Raw genomic sequence first — 21,755 nt, forward strand, 5'->3', positions numbered from 1 at the left:
TCTCTTTCAGTTCAACAGACCTGAATGAATGATCTGATCTGAAATATGGTCTAGAAAAAAAAGAATAATGTAATATTTAAGATATCCAAGCATACTAGTAGCAACACCAAGAACCCTACTCCCAGTTTTTAAGACATAGTGGTCCAGGACAGAGCTAACAGGATTGTAGTGATGAAAAGGTCAGCCAAACTTCTTTTTAATTACAGCACTGTGCTTGGGAAGGTATACTTCCACTTACCTGTATGATGTCTGTTTTAGGACTCTGGCCTTCCCATATTGATGCTATGTAATAGCTTTGCTCAAATTTAGGTGCATTGTCATTCACATCTTGAATCAAAACTGTCACTCCACAGAACACTGAATTGAAGCTATTTTCAGCCACAACTGTAAGATGTATTTTACACTTATCTTCATAATCAAGATACTTTGGCTCTTTTACTGTGATTGTGCCTGGTTTATTACAAGAAAAAAAAAACCTCAAGATGTGACATACTCATTCAAGAAAAAACATGTACAAATGCATTTATGAAATTCCTAACATATATGGTCATCTTCATTGAACACATAATAGAATTCCAGCAAGCTCGCCATTGTGTCCTTTTTCTACCTACCATCACCCCAACATGCTAGTTACTGAATAAATCTTGGATAGCTAAGTTTTCACCAACCACCACTACACTGGCAATTTCCAAACACGGAGCCAATTTAGTAGCAGAGGAATACAGACAAAGTGTCTGCATGACATTTCCTCTTCTGCACATGACAGTTGGAAGAGACTCTTGTCCTTCATCTGACAGTGGCTAGATCTACCCCTCTCCACCAAAATCCACATTAGGCAACAGCTGTAACAACTCCTATATCTGACTGATACACTGGCAAAACACTCTGATGCAGCAAGCCCCCTCCCCTGAGCTGCTATTCTATCAAAAATAAACAAAGAATGAGACTTATTGAGATGACAAGGATAACTGGCCACCTCCACATTAAACACGAAATGTCCTTGGAAATCCATAGTCATTGTTTCAGTGTTCTAGGAACATACTCATAATTCTCCATTACATCTTTCATGGTTTGACGCTGGCTCAATGCCAGCGCCCCCATGAAAATACACCTCCCCAACATAAATGCTGTGAGATGTGATCAGGAACAGAGCAGAGCAGGCCCAAGCTTAATAACAAAGGGGAAAAAAAACTTTATTAAACTACTACTACTATAAAAGACACACACACTAAATCCAGGATGAAGACCCTCCAAAACACTCCTCCTCCCACCCACCCAATTTACTGAAAACCACAGTGAGACCCCACCCGGGATTCCTGATCAAGTTGCCACCCTTCAGATAATCAATACTCAGTCCCTCAAAGGAGAGAGGAGTCTCTCTTGCACCACAGACCCCCCAGGAAACACAGTTGCCACCCTTCTGTGTTCCCATGTCACACATGGCAACTGCCCAGAGAAAATCTGCCAGTGTGACACTCTCCTTTCCATGTCACAGTGCTCTCACCACCGTGCATGGACAGACTGCCCATAGGGCTCCTTTAAGGATGCTTTGCCACGGACCAAAAGAGACAAAAGTTCAGCTTCTCATTTTGGGACCACAGTCCCCCCCCATTTTCCCCTGGGGCCGAGGGCCCAAGAACAGAGATCATCTTCCTGAAGACAGAGGGCATCACCACACCCTCCTGAACTCTTCTCTGTTCTCTCCATTCCTGTGCTGGTAGTCGCTGAAGCAGGTCTCTTGGTTCACCATTGCATCCCCCTAAAAATGCTGTCTCTGTTGCAGGAGAAATTGGTTCAGTCTATGGCTAACAAGAAAAGTCCAGCCAAATGCTACTCCATCATCTCCTCCCCACCTAAAAATTCCTTCTTTCTAACATCTCAGGTCCTGGACTGTCTCTCTTCTACTTCAAATCGAGGAGGAGTAATATTTTACAAAGCTTTCATTTCCCAGGATAGGGTTAAAAGTTCAGATTCCCTGGACGGCTGAAATCTCTGCCCAGGACGCCAACTCCCACGGCTGGACACCTTCCCCCCCACCTTCTCCTTCTCTTCTGCCAGCAAATTCCAGGTGCTGTCAGGCTCTCTGTCTCTTTCCCTCTGAGGAGGGGGGAACAAAGGCATCTCCATTTCTCTCCACCCTTCCATCTGCAGGGGGGGCCTGCCCGGTTCCAGACCTTCAGCCCCTGGCCTACCTCTCCCAGGCCGCGTGGCTTCCCCTCCCCCACCCAGCCTGTGCCTGGGCAGGGGAGAGTCTGCACTCTCTGACGACCAGAACCAGAAGAGAGCTCCCTGGGCGTTCTTGCTTTTAACCCCCTGTGTTCTCAGAGGCATGTCCCTGCCTTCAGTGGTCACTCCAGGTGCCAATATCCAAACCTGACCACTGATTGGTTTGACCCAACTTCCTGAAAAAATTCACTTCTGTGTCAAACCACAACATCTGAGCATAAAACACACTTGATTTGCATAATAATTTTTGTTAGAATCCAAATTCAGTTTTGCATGGACTTTTCAGTAATGATGTCATGAATCTTGTTATCCCAAATGTGGGCTATCATAAGAATGCATCAATTGTGGCTCCCCAAACTAGTGCTTTTTATTTTTTATTTTCTAGGATAAGCAAACATTAACTATTTATAGACCTGCATCTTGGACATAAAGATTTTAAAGGTGTTTTATTTTCAGCACACTTTAAAATATCACATTCTGTTTTCAGAGAAATGAAAACAGACAGTGGCAGAAGAAATACATTTCCAGATGACAGAGACCAAAGTGAAAGGCTCTAGTGTAGACTGAAACAAATAATCAAATCTGAGGTACATCACCTAGGAGGAACATGTGAAAATACCAGAGTTGCTCATTCTTCAGAAGTGCACTTGAAGAAAAAACAGGGCAACAATCTTCAAATATACAAATAATAGGGGGAATTGCCCTTGTCTTATGTCTACTCTTACTAGATTAAGAAGTAATAAGTTTAAAACATTTCAGCAAACATTCAAACTTTCCAACTGCCAAGACTTTCGCAGACTTTTGAGAGGGTTTGCAGAATCACTGTCCCTGATGGTTTTTAAGGTCAGTACAAATTTGTCATATTTTGGCACAATTGATTCCCCTCCTGCATCGGAGGGACAGACTAGTTCATGTCTTTGAGTCACCTCCTACTCTTTCTATAATTCTACAGTATAATAAAAAATTACCATGGTACAAAGTCTTCTCCAAAGTGTGGTTAATTAACATCAGTGCTTGAAAAGGCAAGTAGAGCAGACCTTTGGCTGTTGAGAACATGAATTACAGACAGGGCATTGATATGGCTCAAAATACTTCTGCTGTAGAAGCAAGGGGTAGAGAATTACTGGTGTCAAAATTATGCTAATGTAAGCACTGCTCTGCAAAAGTGCTTAAAGGTTGAACTTCAATTAATTTTTTCTAAGAAACAGAAGAAAGGCTTCAGAAGAAAGGAAACAGAAGAAACCACAATGGATCAAATGTCTCAAAAGAAGATTTGTGACACATTCACTGCTATAGAAATTCCACTCCTGTTTGTTTCAAAGCATTATGCAACCATTTTTCAGCCTAGCTTGATAAAAAAAGGAGAAAATATCATTTGACTTTTTTTTTTTTTTTTAAGGCAATATTGGAGAAGATTCACTTCCTCAGTAAAAAACCTGTCTGGGTCTAAGATGTTCTTTAAGGCTAATCTCTCTAGTTTTATTTCAGTGAAATAAGAAGGACTTGAAAATCAGAAGTATGCATTTCAAACACCCCTCATCTAAAAAAATTATTTTAGTGTTATGCCATTTGTTGTCTGGAGACAACAGGATAATCAGAGGTTAAAGTCTTCAGAAACTCAGGGATAAAGCAATTTATTAAGGGTACAAATATTTACACTGTTCGTGAGGAAAACTGCTTACACAGTCTATAAGCCATCCCAAAAAGAGAGACTGTAGCTATTCAGAAGGCAAACTTATTGCAGATGTTTAGGAGCTGAGAGGTAACCAGAATAGCTGTGCTCTGTTACAAGCCTTAGAGGAGAAAACATAAATATACATGGGGAACACCTCACCCTCCTGCACCTGGAATTCCTGACAGAAGAGCAGGTGAAAGCAGAACTGCTGAAGAACACAAATACAATCACAAAAAAATAAACAGACTTCCCTTTAAAATGTGTTGAGGTTTACCTGAAACAAAGAGCATTAAAATCAACAAGAGTCTAATGTTTCTAAAGTAGAAGTGTTTTGAAGGATTTTGTTTATTGAGTTTTTGGGAAACTGTATGATGAGAAACAAGTTGGAATCTCAGCTTGGATCACAAAGCAGTAGTTTATCAACATCTGATGATCAATAGTAAATCAGAACTGAGTGTTTTAAACAGGGATATTGGTGTTCAATTTTTTTTTACCTCAAGTGTATGACAGTGCCTGGATTTACTAATGACCTGCTCATTGTAACAGAATTATTCCTAGGGAGTACTCTTAAGATATCTAGTCCTCGTTCTTATGGTAGGAAATTGCTAATGCTCCAAAATACACACAAACACTTGAAAAAAATTATAAAATGTACCTGTAACAGGGTGTATGGAGAATATTTCCTGGTCACTGAAGATACTGTATTTTATGTCTTCTCCTGTAAATTTGTGTTCATAGGCTTCTACTGTTAGAAGTGATGTACCTATGGAAGCAATAAGACATTTTCATCATGCCCACCATTGAAAGTTTTGTTCTAATTTAATAGTATTGGTATTAACAGCAGATACACACCCGTGTACTAGGTTAGGTGCTCCTTCATTAGTTTAGTAGACTGTAAGAATAATTCTCCATAGATTTTTTCCTATATTACAAAAGTACTGTCTATCCCTCCTTCCTCAATAAATTACATATCTGATAACAACTTTACCTGCCTTAATAAAATGATGGGATTTAACTTTTCCTAATTGCAAACTCACAGGAATCACTGGAGTTCACTCTTACCTGAAGTCATACCTAATTTTTTTTTTGTTTTTTGGTGCATCATATCACCCACAAAAAACCAGAAAGAGTTCATTTTTTTTTCTCCATTTATCAGGATTCACTTTGGGTTTTTGAACAGTACCCTAAATTAAATATCCTTGAGAATTTTAATTAGCCAGCATTTGACAAAGAGAAAGAAAAGATGAAACTATGTGCATAGCTATGTGTCAATTCACAGAGAATCCAAATTCCATGAAAAGATCAATAATTTAATATAGAATGCAGGAGACATGAAATAGAAATCCTGTTTGGAATAAAATAAAAGGGAAAATGTGGAACTCAATAAATTATCCTGCTCAGAATATATATTTAACAAAAATAGTAAGTTCAAAAGGCATTATCAAAACATACAAATAATTATTATTTTCAAATGACTTATGAAATTATCTAGCATATATGGCCATTGATTTTAATGTTTTTAATTATTTAATTAAATTGTAATTGTTTCCATGCAGCTATGATGGAATTAGGCAACCTGAGCTCTTTCAAACACCATTAGAGGCAACAAGTTATTTTATCACAAAGGTCCTACTACTCATACTCAGTGTCCTGGATGCCACAGGAAAAGACATTAGTATAAAAACTGAGAGGAAACATTGCTATTACAATGATCTGATACCTTTTTTATTTTAGCAGTTACATATTACTTTTTAGAAACCAGAATTTTTCTATTAAGGGTTTACTATTTGCTCTCAAAATCTGTCTGTCAAAAGAAAAAGTATGCCAATTTTGATATGTGATTTGCTGTACTTGTCAATATACTTACAAGATATTTACTAGAAAAGCTTTGGAATCAACATCCATCTGTCCAGTATGTAAAGACAGATATATGAATGCTGACCTAGTTTTTTTAGGAACTAAAATAAGGGGCTGTAAGTTGAATTTTCATTGCCAAGCAACTTTGATTTACTACAGAAAACTGCAAGGACAATCAATGATACCATCCTCAGAGCAGAGTTAGAGATAAAAAACCCCAAGGCCTGAAGACTATCCCTCTTTATCTTTTAACACTGTCTGCAACTTTTTGTTTGTTTGCTTGTGTGTTTAAGAAGAAATACTACCAGAAATAAAGGAAGCAGCAGCATTTCTACTTGAATCCTTGTTTTTCAGAGGTTAGGTTAATCAACTTTTTTTCTGAGTCCTCATATCCCAATCTTTAAGCTCCACATTTTTCACGCAGATAGAATTGTTTATAACTTCTTTTTAGCAGAGTACAAATCTCTTGTATTCTGATACATTTCACAGAAAATGATTCCTCCAAGCAGTGAATTTTTACAGTTCATTGTCAAAAAAATATGACCAAAGTGTGAGGTCAGCTGTGACATAAACAGGCCCTATACAGATAAAGAGCAACATAAAATGTCCATCTGCTGGAACTTGCCATTCCAATCACATGCAATTTCAGACATTGCCTCAAACAGAGGTCACATCATGTAGCTCTTAACAGAGAAAAATCAGGGAAAGGGAGCTTTCTCCCTGCAAAACACATTGAGGCTGAGATCAACACTGAAGATAGAGCAAGGCAGCAGGGAGATCAGGTTCAAAGCGAAAGCAGTCAGATTGGCTTGAAATGCTAGGCAATTGACCTCCAAAATAGTAAAAAATGTTGAAAGACATGAAGAGTGATGTAAAATATGTAAATCCATTTTTTTTTTCAGTTTAATCACATACAGTCTGACTACATATGGAAGTATCTCAAACTGTTTTATACAGCCCAGATCCCACCATTATGCCTGCAGACTCAAAATCAAAACATGTCAGAGTGAACAGCATTTGCCTAGCTGGCCAAATCAGCTCCAAAACACTTGCTGAATTTTTTGTTAGGACATATATGTTTTATATATATGGAGGTTTTTTAATATGTATGTCCTAAGAATAGCACCATATAGGGCTGCTGTATCACTGCAGCATTTTCTTCTTTCTTCAGTCCTCATTATAGTAGTCTCTTTTCACCGTCTTCTGCCATCTAACCTGTGTTCATCCTTACCATTATTTCTTCAGACCCCTTAATTGCCATGAAATGAAAAGTTGAGCATGGAGATAACGATTCAAGAACTGTCTGGATACAATCCTGTGCCTTGTGCTCTGCAATAATCCTGCTGGAGCAGGGAGGTGGTACCAGATGAGCCTTTTGGTCCCTAACCCTAACCCAACCTCACCTATTTCTGTGAATCTTTGACTTAAAGAATGAGGGGAGACATATTTGATATCTAATAAAGAAAAGAAAATAGAGAGTCAAGAAGAAAATAGAGAAGTCAAGAAGAATAGCTAAGAAAATAGAGAAGTCAAGAAGAATAGCTAAGAAAATGGAGAAGTCAAGAAGTTTTACTGGTGAATCTGTCTCCAAGTGTTATGCAAACAACCACTCAACTAAAAGTTGGGTAAATAATACAGGTTTCTTACCCTCTGAAGAGCACAGTCACTTGATTATTTATTGATTAGCTTGTAAGTGCCTGCTGTAGTACAGTTTATAATATTTAAAGACATTAAATATTCAATATTAAACAAAAAATATAGAAAAATGGGGTTTTCTAAAGGTCATTAAACTTGGAGGTCAAACACTTAAAGAAAATGTGACCACAAGGACCAGTTCCTGAGGCACTTGCCCATTTGATGGGTTTAGATTAAATTAAAACTAAGGACCCTTGGCTTTGTTTTTTTGTCGTTTATCTTATTCATATTTTTTATTCTTTTAAAAATAAACGTAGCATTTTTTGCCTCCATCAGTTAAGGCAGACATAAAATTATGAAGAGAAGCCACATTTATTAATACCAGTTCTACAAATAATCAGTATGTAATGTAAATCTTCCCTGGACTGAATACACTGGTACCATTCACATTTGTAGGGGTCTCAGGATCACATCTATCCTATAAGCTAAATTCTATGAGAGTTTTAATTACAATCATGCTTTTCTTTCCCACTGAAATGTAAAGTATTTGATATTTATTTATGCTTATGAAAAAAGGAAAATAGTATAAACAGAGACAAACAGTACTAGTATTTGGTAAAATCTCTTATATTCTTAGAAGAATTTGATCTTCTTAGCAAATAGAAGTATTATTAAACACAAGCTAACATTTTGTGATCAAACCCGCCTGTTTACCCTGAAGCTTTGCTGAATTTCCTTTAATCAAAACAACTTAAATTGAATCTTAATTATATTTCTATAGATTGAATGGGAGAGCACAATGGCATTCTGATACCACAGTTCCTTGGGGCATTTCTGTAATTTCAGGCTGGCTTTTTAGCTTGACCCAGGAACACAGCTACACTTTAAAAATCTAGGATCAGAGCAGTTTATCTATTGCCATAAAGCTGTTATCTTTATTTTCTTTCATTAAATTTAACAATTCAAAAATTTGGCTTGTAGTCCCAAACAAGCACAGAGGAAGAAATGACTGAATAACCACAGCAGTAATTACTGCAACAGCCTTCTTCACCCTTCATTCTCTCTTCTGTTTGCAATCATCCAAGAATATTGATTGGTTTTCCAAAATTACTAACACATTTCTTATTTACTGATTCATAATCCAATATACAGGCTGTTACTCAAGATCTAGGAATGCACTAGTCTCACAAAACCCTTAGGATGTAAGGGAATACTGCCTTTGTTTTACTGAGGGAAGTTTGAATTATAAAAGAGAAATTACTTGTTCAAGGTGAACCTCACGAGCTGTTTTAATTGAGAATATTGTGCAAGTCAGATCTTTAAATACATCTGGCCAATTAAATAGTGAGATTTGTGGACAGAAATATGTGAAAGCCATTCCTTTCTGCCCCTCATGACAGAGCCAATCCCTGATGCAGGAGAAGATACCACATCTAATTGGCTGGATGGATAACTACTAATGTTCTTAGAATGATAAAAAGTAGAGCAGTAATTCTTATCAATAGCCAGAACAAAGCCAAATAAATCTGTAAGCACCTCATGACTGAAGCTGGTTTGTCTATAGGTGGCATTCGATAGTGCAGTCTCTACCTAGAGAGACACTGTAGAAGCCTGTCCAAGTGACCATGTACCAATAGCCTCCAACCTTCTCTACCCCATCCTACTCCCCTACTCCCCTACTCTTCTTCTGCAAAGTCCAAAACTTCAGTAAGGTATTCATGAAAGCTACTACAGTTTGTGAAGGGTTTTGTGAAAACAAGAAATGCCGGGTTCCCAAGAAATGCGACTGGTTCCCAACACTCATCTGTGCTTGTGTGCACTGCTCAGAGAAACAACAAATAAATGCAGCCGTTAAAAAAAACCACATCATAAAGCCCATCATTAAAGTAATTTTGCTAAATGAATGAACCCACTGATGATTAGACAACACCTTCTCTATTGCATGTTTTTCATGCTAGTGCATTTGAAAGGGGCAAATAGGTATTGGCTACATCCACATTAAGTTTTCCCTGCTGCTGCACAGAAAAAAAAAAAGGGTTTCCCTATACTATTCATTACAATTACCATTCCAAAGGGAGGGGAGATTGGCAACTACAAGAAGAGGGATTTCATGCCCACCTGCTGCACTGTTTTCAGGCACACTTGCTTCGTACAGGCTGTGGCTGAATGAGATCACCTCCTCTTGCTCTTCTGTAAAGACAATGACCACAGCTGTGGCTGTTCGAGGTGTGATGCCTTGATCTGAAGCTGTCACTAGCAGCTGGGTACTGAAGGCCTTGGAAGCCAAGGGCTCCTGAAGAATGATGTCACCTGTCTTCACATTGATCTGAAATACAGTTTCTGCCATCATCAAATTAAAAACAATAGCTCCATTTGATCCCAGATCCACATCCTCTGCTCTCACAGTGGCTACTGTCTCATTCACAGCAGTTTCAGCAGGCACAAAGACCCTGATAGGATTCTGCAAAAAAACAGGGTCGTTGTCATTGACATCATCAATGTGCACCACAACACTGACAGTGGTGCTCCTTGGAAAATGGGTGCTACAATCACTTGCCACAGCCCTAAAAGTGTACTGTGACTTGGTCTCCCTGTCCAGTGCCTTTGTAGTAATGATGGATCCCGTGACACTATCGATGGCAAATGCTCCATAGGTGTCATCAATGAGGGAGTACATAATTTCACCATTGAGGCCAGCATCTTCATCAGAAGCAGAGAGGTCTAGGATGGCTGAGCCTTCCTCCAGGTCTTCTGTCACAGAGATTTGATACTGAGTCTTCACAAACAATGGGCTGTGGTCATTTTCATCCAAGACTGTTAGATAGAGCTGTGCAGTGGAGCTTCTCGAGGGACTGCCTAGGTCATGGCATGCAATTACAAGAGTGAAATTGCTGATGTCTTCTCTGTCTAAGCTACGAGTGATCAGCAGCTTGCCTGATGTGTTATTTAGTGTGAAGTATTCTCCAACATTTCCACCTTTCAAACACAAAAAATGAAATGATCACAAACAACTACTTTTGAAGAAGAACCCGATGTGAATGCTCTATGCTATTTGCAATAACAAGGTCCAATTGCTCATATGCCTTTCACATATTTCTCATACAAATTAAAACCTGTGTTTCACTTAAATCAGTGAGTTGAGTAGCAATAATAACAAATGCAGAATGTCATATCAATTTACAGACTGGCTTTTTGGCCAGATGCATACCTTTTTTTCCCAAACCAGCCCACCTTAAAAATGCTCATGCATCTATGCTGCTGCATGAAGTGACCTCTTCCCAACCTTAGTTATAAATTCCACAAATCTATAAAGCATTGCTGACAATTGTCATTGCTTGCTCCTTGGTCTCTTCTACAAACCTATCTCTTGGAATTCAAGAGCTGTACAAAGTCATGATTTGGGGGCACTGGTAATAAATATGAAGCAGTCAGCTGAAAAGTCAGCATTTTTAGTAACAGTGAATGGCTTACATACTTCATAATATGCAGAAAGACCAAAGGTAACTAAATTAAATGTCATAGAAGACCACAACATTAAAACCAAGAAAACAAAGGAATTCATTACTGTTTTTTCAAAGAAAAATTTGTTGGTTTTTACCACAGTAGCTCTCTGCCTACATTTGAGCTATTGCTGAGAGCCACAAACCAAAGTAAGCACAGCAAACTTTTATTTGTCCAAAGATTCTACAGGAGGCTTTGAACAGCTGTGGAGCTTACATTGGCATAGTGAACACAGGGAGAGTTTGGCAAGATGGAAGCCAAGTATGACATTACTAATTGCTGGGTGAAAGAAGCTCTCATGAAATAAAATTTAATAAATATCATTAAATAAATAAATTTCAATTAATTCTTGGGTATATTTTCAAGGGAATATTTACATTCACACTTCTACAACTATAACAAAAAGGACAAAAATTATGCCTTCATGATTAATGCCTCGTTCCACCATTTTATTTTTTTTTTTTTATGTTTCTGTGTTCTGCACTATTTCAAATCCAGAATGCAGATGAAAGTATGCCTGGGAAGTGCTTATTAGTGCTGACAAAAGGGTGAAAGATCTCTTTTCTTTTCCACATAAAAGAAGCATGTGGACAAGATGGGAGCTAGGGAGGCCTGGTAAAGTCAAGACTAGTCTAAAATTTGGATGCTGCTGTTTATATATTTCCCTGATTTACACTAACAAAATGATGGAATAGAACTTACCAATTATTTTGTATCTTAGAGCTCCATTATTGCCAGCATCCATATCTACAGCCCGGACAATGTATACAACAGAAAGCTGTTGGTTCTCTGGAATAAAGATCTCAGAGGGAGGAAGAAGAAATGTGGGAGAGTGATCATTTTCATCCAGCACTGTGCAGATTACTGTCACTGTGCTTGACAGCGATGGAGTTCCACTGTCCCGAACCAAAACTAAGATCAATAAAAAGAAAGCAAATTTCATTCAGTGGTTGTGGTTGCAACAATAGATGCTCTTTAATAATATCAGAGTAGGAGAGTTATTTGTTCTATGCGAAAAGCATATGCTCTTCTGTACTGGAAAATCTTACCACTTGCATCTAATTCAGAAGGCATGAAAAAAGTAATGCTGAGAGTAACACCTTGCTCACTCTCACTTCCCACTCTAGAGGCATTCATAGATATTTCACAGTGCTACCTTTAATACTGAAAACCTCCTGGGTTTCCCTGTCCAGTGATGCAGCTGTTACGAGTTCTCCACTGTCCGAATTCATCTTGAATTTCTCATAACCAGCTCCTGGTAAGATTTCATACTGAAGCAAGGAATTCAGCCCTTTAAAACAGAATGGAAATCTTAGTAAAACACAGCAGCTCTCCTCATATTCAGGTCTACTTATATGTCTCTTTCTTTTCCCTCCAGGTTCTTTGGAATGACAATTCCATACAGTTCCTGATCAGACCTAACAGCTGTATACAGTGCAGGGATATTAGCCTTCCCATCTTTCTCTAGGAAATAAACTAAAACTTTTAAAGGTTTTAGAAAGCTTTCTTTCAAAGTTGCTCACCATAGTTGAACAGGAAAGGAGAATCAACATTCTTACCTATTATGGTTGTAAGATAATTCCTTTCATATTTCTTCTCATTTCAACATCCTCCCAAGGAAAATATAATGTCATCTCCAACACACTTATATTATTAGCTTCAATGAGTTTAATCTTACGTTATACCCAAAGGGTTTGACTATTGTGTCCTTATTTTTTTTTTAATTTTTTTATGTTCCCGTCAACCATTCTGTGTTTTTCCCACCCAGAATTAATCCTTTAGTAATGCAGGGACAGTTGGAGCACCTGAAAAATTACGTGACACTTCTAGTCATATGAGAACTCCTATTCAATGTCAAACACTGCCTACCTATTCTCATCTGTTACAGTCAAACACAAGACAATCTGCACTGGAGTTGATGGGGAAGCACTCATGTGAGAGAAGAAACAGAGCCTACAGTTTTTAACATATTCAACTTCATTTGCCTTTGAATAGCTTTGTTAAGTGGTTGACAGTGCTACTGAAATTTGATTAGGAGAATTACTACCATGAATGCATTAGCACCTAAACTAAGTCAAGGGAGGGATGTATACAATACACAACAGGAGGAAAAATGACTTACAGAAGTCCTTTCAGCTTTATGGAAGAAGGAAGAAAAATCACACCAGTGAGGACAATCAAAGTGAATGTCTTTAAAGTGTCAGGTTACTAACATATATTTATCTGATCTGCCCAAATCAGATAACATTCAACTAAATTTTAAAAGCTATTCACAACTCTGCCTGCATTTATCTACCCTTAATCACCAAAATGCTACAGATGGAAAAAAAGAGACACAAAGCTGCAGGTCTGATGCTATTAGCTTCTTGCCTTTTGCAATTGAGCTGCTTCAACCCAGTTCCTTCTGAAACAGATTCCACAATGGACACTATTCACAACCAGGGCTGAAAAACATGGGTGGCATCCAAGTTGACTATTTACACAATGCTGAAGTTAAAACTTTTAAGTCTTAAAGAACACACATGACATCTTAATTACATTTATTTACCAAGAATTTATTAAATCCTTTCCCATATCCAACTGCTAGGAATGTAAAGTAGCATTAGGAAAAAGCTGCACACCCTGCCCAGGAGAGGAGAGTGCTGACTCTACATGTGTACACAACACAGCACATCAGCTAGCACATTTGCACTTAATCCAACCTGCTGGTTAATTATTCAGTGGCACTGGTCACATTTTAGGGGCTGAAATGTCAAACTGAAATAAAAAACAGCCCCCCTGCCCCAAATCCAGATTCAAGTCTCATCTTTATAGGACTTTATAATAATGTTTAATGAATTGCAGTAAGCCCTGTCTCATAACTTGAAGTCAATGGTTTCTATTAACCTTTTAAGATTTTTTTCCTAAGGCTCCAGTCATAACAATTGAACCACAGAGGTACACATCAGCTTAAAAGGAGACCTTGCCAAATGCTAGTTTGGTTTGCTAGATTAGTCTTCTGCAAAGACCTACCTCAAGAAAAAACCCTGGCCTATTTTAAGTATGCTGCTGGTATCTTTGCTTTTCCTATGTGTGTTTTTCCAACATACATATTTTCCAAAGTTAACATCTTTTACACCTGCATTTACTGATGTTGAGCTGTCAGATGTCAGCTGTGTAGGGGTGAGAGCAAAGAGGGCTTCCTAAAGGCTCCCAAAGTCAGGCAACTTAAGCGCAGGTGTTGTAATGTGCAGGAGGGAGGTAACTACACAAAAGGTTTCAGGGATATTCATGTGAAAGAAAACCATTCCAAAGTCAGAAATTTTACTTGTGATTTCCCCCAGAAAAGACCCTCTTCCAGTCACAGAGAATGAAGTAGAAAGGAAAATAAAAGGTTGATAATGACTGGTTCCTCCCAGTGGTCACTCAGGGAACATACGAAGTGAACAAAAAAGTGTGATGGGATAAAGTCCTCCACTAAGACTATGCAAATATTACTGGGATGTGAACTACAATTTAAAGAGTGCGTAAAAAAATATACAATGGAAAAACAAAAAAAAGAACACCATGACAGGAGTCATCTTATTCAAAAATTGTGCTCCAAAAACATAAGAAAAGTGAGTAGTATTATATTTATATGACTCCTATATAAATAAAATTTTCTTACTTTATGAACATCACTTTAATATTAATTTGAAACAATTCTATGACACACCCATGACATGGGGCCAAATCATGCAAATGTGAGAAAAAGACCCAACAGAAGGACTGTGGTTATTGGAAAATGTACTTTAAAAAATAGCAGGAAGGAACCATCAGCCACAACAGTGCTCCAGCCCAAAGTGTCTGCACAAGCAGGCAAAGACTATGCCACCCAGTACACTTGGAATGCCCGTCCTCTCCACCCTGCCAAGCCACCCAGACTCCCTCCCACTAACTGCTCTGGAAATTTCCCTTCTGCTGTATTTCCCACAAGATGTGAAAAAAATATAAGGGATGGAAAAGGAGGGAGAAGAATACAAGCAAATTCTCAGTTGTCTCTTTTATCTTCCAAACCTTTCTTCAAGTATCAACTTTTTTGTGATCCACAAAAGAAAGAAAATATTTGGAAGAGTGAGATACAGAGGCAGACTGCAGTATAGCTCAGCTGTTATGGAGATCATAACAGACAGGAATACATGCACATTCCCGATTTTTAAATACTTTACATACTTGTGGGGAAATGTCTTTTCTATATAATACATCTACTGAGCCCACATCAGCCTTTGTAATCAATATGTGCTCTACATTAAAATTACAAATCTTACTGAATACATAAAATTATTTTGCTAACAAGTTCCATTATCTGTTTTTACGATAGCACAGTCTTACACAATTCTAAAGAAAGTACAGAAAGTGAACCCACAGTAAAAATTAAGTCATTCACAGAGCTGAGACTACCTTTGGGCCAAAGATGGCAGTATTGTAATATTTAACTCTCTTTCCAGATTTTATTATTTATCACACAGACCTTGTGTAAGTGCTCCAGCACACGGACTACCTCGTAACATCATATGCTGTGCATTTTAGACAGTTCAAAAGAGCAGGTAGTTGAAGAACTGGAGGGATTTTTTTGTTGCTTAGCAGACTCTCTCAGGTTTAGTCCTTATATGTAATTCACTGAGGAGATGAACCATCCCCACATCTTATTGATCCATTCTGTGTATTTTTGAAAAGCAATGCATTAACACTCTTTGCATGTAAAGGCCTATTTAAAACCCGGAGCAGCTTCCATTACCCCCTCACAGCCCAACCAGCTTGAAAATCTTGGATGACAGTGCCCCTCTCTGGTCAGAAAAGATGAGTGCACATTTGCCTGTTCTATTACGAAACCAGGACTCTTGACTACTGAACTGCTTTAAAACTATCTAAAACGCTCTGATTGAGAGTGACAAAATGTTCAGATATAAACTTTGAGTTGAATATTGTTCGCTGATTTATAACCAGAACATGTTGGCTTTCTTCATGTGAAACCTACAATATGCTGTGTCACACAAGAACGCATTTTATATTTAATATACCCATCAGAGCTGAAGCTACCCCAAAGTGCAAGTCACAATACCTCCAAGCTCCAATTAAAGATTGAGAGTCTGAACCAAAACTCATATTTTGAAACTCAAAAACTTGGGAAAAGCACAACAGCTGTACATGCAAGGCATCAAGATTGGATTGGTCTACTATGGTCCACAAGTAAATTACAAGCAAAAGGACACAAATTACCTGCATCTCGGTCCACAGCCTCCACTCTTATGACAAACTCCCCCGGATCTCGGTTTTCATGAACTGCAGTCTCATAAAGTTGCTTCAGAAATCCCGGGGTCTCATCATTCACATCAAGAACAATGATGGTTAGAACTTGTGTGGCAGAGAGAGCTGGGCTGCCATCATCAAGAGCTATGACTGTCAAACTGTAGCGCTCCTGAACCTCACGGTCTAGAAACTGGGCTGTAGTTAAGAGTCCTAGTTTAAAGAAAAAAGGTTTTAAAAAAGTACCCTGGTCCAGGTTAGGATCCTAGCTGTTCCAGCACTCACAGCTTCAATGTTAGCGTCACCACGCCACTGCTGCAAGGCTTCCGGACTTTGCAGTCATTCATTACCTTTGATTCCTTCTACAGTACTAATTGGCCCAGAAATACTGCCTTTTGCATCCAGGGAAATTTAGATTCATGGAAAATTAAAGCAAAGTTCAGAAATTGCTTTTTATTTAACTTATTTAACTTAAATATTTGTCTTCTTTTGCACGCAAGTTATGCAGTTAGGAACTCTACACATCAGTGTCAGCTGCATCACCTAATGGATTCAGAATCAGAATAAGAACCAGAAAATATTACTACTATTAAGGCAATATTTGCATTTGTGAGAATATAGTATAAGAGTTAGAAAGCAGACAATTTCAGAGGGCTGAAGAATGGAATTCATCAGCACTTTGAGCCTCCACTGAACACATTCCACCCACAGTGTAATGCAGACTGCCTGATCTCAACTTTGCCTTTCCTCATTTGTACATATCATAATATACATGTGTGCACATGCTTTAAGCATGCATAATGCCAAAATCCGAATGAAGTATTTCACTGCCCGCATTTTCTCCCCACCTTCCTCAATACACTATTGGAAGATGCCCCAGTACACCCACACAACACAGTAACAGTGTTATGTCAAAAGTTTTGAGCCGAGTCTCACAGTGCTTGACTACCGTGCTCTGCAGTGCCCTGCTTGTGTGGTGCTCTGCCCAAGGCAATCATCCCTGAGGACAATAAGTCACCTGAGCAGAGTGCCACACTAATGTGGTATTTCACTATTGTATGGTATGCACTCCCAAATGTTACTGTGAGAATCACAACACAAGAAACCACAGAGAACAGAAGTTACAGTACCTGTGATTTTATCCAGTACAAATGCTTTGTTTTCATTGCCTGAAAGAATGTGATATGTAACTTGTCCATTTCTTCCCTCATCAGGATCCTTTGCAATTATGTGGTGTACAAGGAAGCCCACCTCCACATCCTCCATGACATAGGAAAGAGGCGAAGACATAAAACTCGGGCTGTTGTCATTGATATCTAAAATAACAATTTTGACAGCCAGGGAATCCAGCCGACGATCAGTCAGATTTATTGCCTGGTCTTCTGCAAACACCGTCAAGATCACAGAACGAGTAATCTCCCTGTCCAGTGGAGAAGCTGTGGTCAAGGCGCCATACAAAGGGTGAATAAGAAATGGATTTTCACCTGTGTTACTTATTTCTAAGGAATACTCTATTTTGCTGTTCAGAAAACTGCCATCTCCATCCTTTGCATTGAATGTGTACACCAGAGTGCCAACGGGTACATTTTCTTCTATGCCAATCACTACAAAGTCATCTTGAAAATGTGGAGAATGATCATTCTTATCTTCTACATCAATACTTAGGAAGACAGTACTATTTTGTGGGGGATTATTATAATCCTTTATAATAACTTGCAAAAGAAAGTGTGAATCTGTTTCATAGTCAAGCTCCTTAGAAAGATAAAGGTCTCCTGTCAAGCTGTCTATTTCAAAATGAACATTATCATCTTTAGCAATACTGAAATGTAGTTTCCTGTTAAGTGCTACATGGTTACTTGGCACCTTCAGAGAATCCAACACTTGTGCAGGTTTAAAATTTTCAGGTACGACAAAGTGCTTGAAGTCCTGAGAAAAGCCAGATCTCCCATTGGGAAGTGGGATCACCTGCAACCAAAACACAAAGACTGCAATATTTTGCCACTCTTATTATGAATATTGTAATGTGTAGTGGGCTGACCTTGGCTGGATGCCAGGTACCAGAAAAGCTGCTTTCTCACTCCCCTCTGCCAGTGGACAGGGGACAGAAAACATAATGAAAGTTCATGAACTGAGATAAGGATGAGGAGAGATCACTCAGCAAATACCATCACGACCAAAACAGATTAGAATTAGAGAAATTAACTAAACTTATTGCAAACAAAATCAGAGCAAGATAATGAGAAGTAAAATAAAAATACACCTTTCCCCCACCCTTCACTCCTCCTCCAGGGGTGCAGGGAGACAGGGAATGGGGGTTTGTTATGGTTGGACACTGGCGCAATGCCAGCGTCCCTATGAAAATGCACCTTCCCTAAATAAATGCTGTGAGATGTTATCAGGAACAGAGCAGAGAAGGCCTAAGCTTAATAACAAAGGGAAAAAAAAACTTTATTAAACTACTACTAATACAGAAAACACATAAACTAAATTCAGGATGAAGACTTTTTAAAACACCCCTCTTCTTCTCAATTTCTAAAAACACCCAGCTATGAAACATCACCCGGGATTCTTGATCAAATTACCACTCTTCAGGTAATCTATACTTAAATTATCAAGGGAGAGAGAAGTCCCTCTTGCACCACAGACCCCCTAGGAAACACAGCTGCTACCCTGTGTTTCCCTGCCACACATGGTATCCGCTCGGGAAAAAAAAAATCTGCCAGTGTGACACTCTCCATTCTATGTCACAGTGCTCTCACCACCGTGCATGGACAGACTGCTCATAGGGCTCCTTTAAGGATGCTTTGCCATGGACCCAAAGATACAACAGTTCAGCTTCTCATCTTGGGACTACAGTCCCCCCCATTTTCCCCTGGGGCTGAGGGGTCTAAAAACAGGACTCATCTTCTTCCCGAAGACAGAGGGTATCACCATTTCTTCTTTAGCTTTCTTCGTTTCTTGCTATTCTTGTTCGAAGTTGAAACAGGTCTCCCTGGGTCACCACTGCATCCCCCTAAAATGCAGTCTCTATTGCAGGAGATTTTGGTTCAGTCCATGGCTAATAAGAAAAGTTTAGTTAAAAGCTACTTCATCATCTCCTCTCACCTAAATATTTCTTTTTCTAACATCTCAGGTCCCGGACTATCTCTCTTTTATTACAAATCAAGGAGGAGTAATACTTTTAAAAAGCCTTCATTTTCTGGAAAGGGTTAAACGTTCAGACTCTCTGGACGGCTGATATCTCGGTCCGGTGTTCTATCTCCCACGCTGGACATTCCCCCCCCCCTTCTCCTTTTCCTCTGCTAGCAAATTTCTAGGTGCCACCAGGCTCTCTGTCTCTTTCCCTCTTGAGAGGGGGGGGCAAAAGCATCTCTACTTCTCTCCACCCTTCCGTCCACAGGAGCTGGCTCGGTTCCAGACCCTCAGCCCCTCGGCCTACCTGGACAAGGCCGCGTGGCTTCCCCTCCCCCACCCAGCCAATGGCTGGGTAGGGGAGAGCCTGCACTCTGACGACCAGAACTAAAAGAGACAGTTCTTCTGAGAGTTTTTGCTTTTAACCCCCTGTGTTCTCAGAGGCGTGTCCATACTTTCAGTGGTCACTCCAGGTGCCAATATCTAAACTTGACCACTGATTAGTTTAACTCAACTTCCTAGAAAAAATTTACTTCCATGTCAAACTACGACAGGGTTACAGTCAGTTCATCACCCATTGTTTCTCCTGTTGCTCCAGGAGAGGAGTCCTTTAACTCTCTTCAGCTGTGGGAACAGCATTTGCCTTGCCTGGACTGAAACTACAAGCTATCCAAAATTAACCATCTCTAGGGTGAGTTGAAAATAGCAGCCTCAATGACATTCAGCCTCTGACAGAGGAGTGCACAGGTGGCCTGGACAAAGCAGCCCCACTGTGGCTCAATGAACAGCAGGTGGTTGGCTATGGAATGAGCACATGCTGCATTTCACACCCTCATGAAGAGCAGCCTTGTATAAATCAGCACAAAGAAATGAGATATGCAAGGTTATAGAGACAGAATTTAGAAAAGAGAGCAACTTAGTGGAGAAAACAAAAAAGTCTACTCTCTTCCCCACTTTCAGTCCCACTTGATATTTTTCTCTCTGCCTACCTGGATATTTTCCTCCTATTTCCCAGTGTTTCCAATGATCTCCTAAAGCATAAGCATCATCTATTTGCAAGATCCAGAATGCTGTTGTGCATTCTTAAATAAAAATGAGTCTGCCCTCTCATTTCCTCCCTCAACAAAGAAACAGCTAGGGAAAATTACCATGAGACAAGATGCTTACAATTTTGAGCTTCTTCCTTTTTTCAGTTTATTTCCCAACATTCTTCCAAAGTTGTTTTTTTTTTTTCTTCAAAGAAACTAAGTATTTAACATAATTATTCTGTCTGTACAAGGTAAATAAGTACCTGGATGTAAACAGCAGCACGCCCTTGAAGCGAAGGCATCCCCTGGTCCTTGGCTATCACCATCATTCTGTAGTCAGATCTCTCAGCATGTGACAGAGGCCGGGTTGTTCTTAACTCTCCACTGACAGCATCAATCTGGAAGTATCCTATATCCTCTTCTGGGGGCAAAAATGGATATGTGTTATTGCAAATCAGTAACAGGTGCCTCCATAGTACTGAACTTTGTAATGAACAGTAAAAAAGAGCAGGACCTGGAGGAAAGGAACCTGCTGCACTCATTTGGATCTCTCTGGCTTGTTTGGTTCACCTCCTCTTTCTTCATTGAGTACCTAGTTATTATAAACCACTTAGTGTGGATTTAGAAAAATATGGGGAGAAACTGCATAGAGTACTAAAGCAACAGCCCAGTTTTGTACCAACTTTACTCACACCAATGGTGTGTGCATCAAGAGGGTGACAGATAGCCCAGGACTGGTCCTCCTCTTTCTAACCTTGGCAGACAGGGCCAGAGAAAGAATTAAGTCTTAGTCTTCAAATTGGCATGAAGTGTCGAGTATCTCCTGTGACTCGCAGATTACAAGGCCAGCAAAGAGCACTGTAGACCTGTACAGTGCACTGTGACTGCAGCAGTGCCACCTGCTCTGGCTGTAGTCTGTACCAGCAGTCAGTTGGGGGTAGCTACAATCTTACAGTAAGCTGTTGTAGAAAAACATGTGAATATTGGAAATTATGCTTATATCTTTCATCGAGGACTGGTGGCACTCTAATAATAAGTGGCTTTTAATTAAAGTTATTACTTGCAGCCACATCATTTATTTGAGAGTTGCAAAGAATAATTTTACCACAGATGAAGACATAGTTCTTCATGACTTAGAATTAGAGAATCATTTAAGTTGAAGAAAAGATCCTTAAGATCATGAAGCGGAACCTTTAACCCAATGCTGCCAGGTTCACTAAACCATGTCCCTAAGTACCACGTCTACATGTGTTTTAAATATCTCTGGGGATGCTGACTCCACCACCTCACTGGACAGCCTGTTCCTATGCTTGACAAACAATTAAGTAAAGAAATTTTTCCTAACATCTAATATAAACCTCCTCTGTGAAAAAAAAAAGACTGACACATGGCTCCCCCATTTTCAAGAAATTGAATATAAATTATTTTCAAATTTT

The 21,755-nt window shown here is 39.2% G+C and overlaps 1 protein-coding gene across 1 annotated transcript in view; it reads right to left on the bottom strand.

Annotated features, from left to right (window-relative positions):
- Positions 1-21,755, bottom strand: part of DCHS2 (dachsous cadherin-related 2) — a 108,523-nt gene that overhangs the window by 13,967 nt on the left and 72,801 nt on the right. Inside the window, exons 8-17 of the mRNA XM_053941320.1 lie at positions 20,583-20,740; positions 17,290-18,124; positions 16,133-16,372; positions 12,051-12,185; positions 11,597-11,806; positions 9,512-10,369; positions 4,593-4,664; positions 2,026-2,037; positions 1,417-1,420; positions 239-476 (exon numbers count right to left, since the gene is read on the bottom strand). Of these exons, the coding sequence (XP_053797295.1) occupies positions 239-476; positions 1,417-1,420; positions 2,026-2,037; positions 4,593-4,664; positions 9,512-10,369; positions 11,597-11,806; positions 12,051-12,185; positions 16,133-16,372; positions 17,290-18,124; positions 20,583-20,740 (2,762 nt within the window). The remainder of the gene's footprint in view (positions 1-238; positions 477-1,416; positions 1,421-2,025; positions 2,038-4,592; positions 4,665-9,511; positions 10,370-11,596; positions 11,807-12,050; positions 12,186-16,132; positions 16,373-17,289; positions 18,125-20,582; positions 20,741-21,755) is intronic.

Source organism: Vidua chalybeata, chromosome 4 (assembly GCF_026979565.1).
Source record: "Vidua chalybeata isolate OUT-0048 chromosome 4, bVidCha1 merged haplotype, whole genome shotgun sequence".
NCBI classification, from domain to species: Eukaryota; Metazoa; Chordata; class Aves; order Passeriformes; family Viduidae; genus Vidua; species Vidua chalybeata.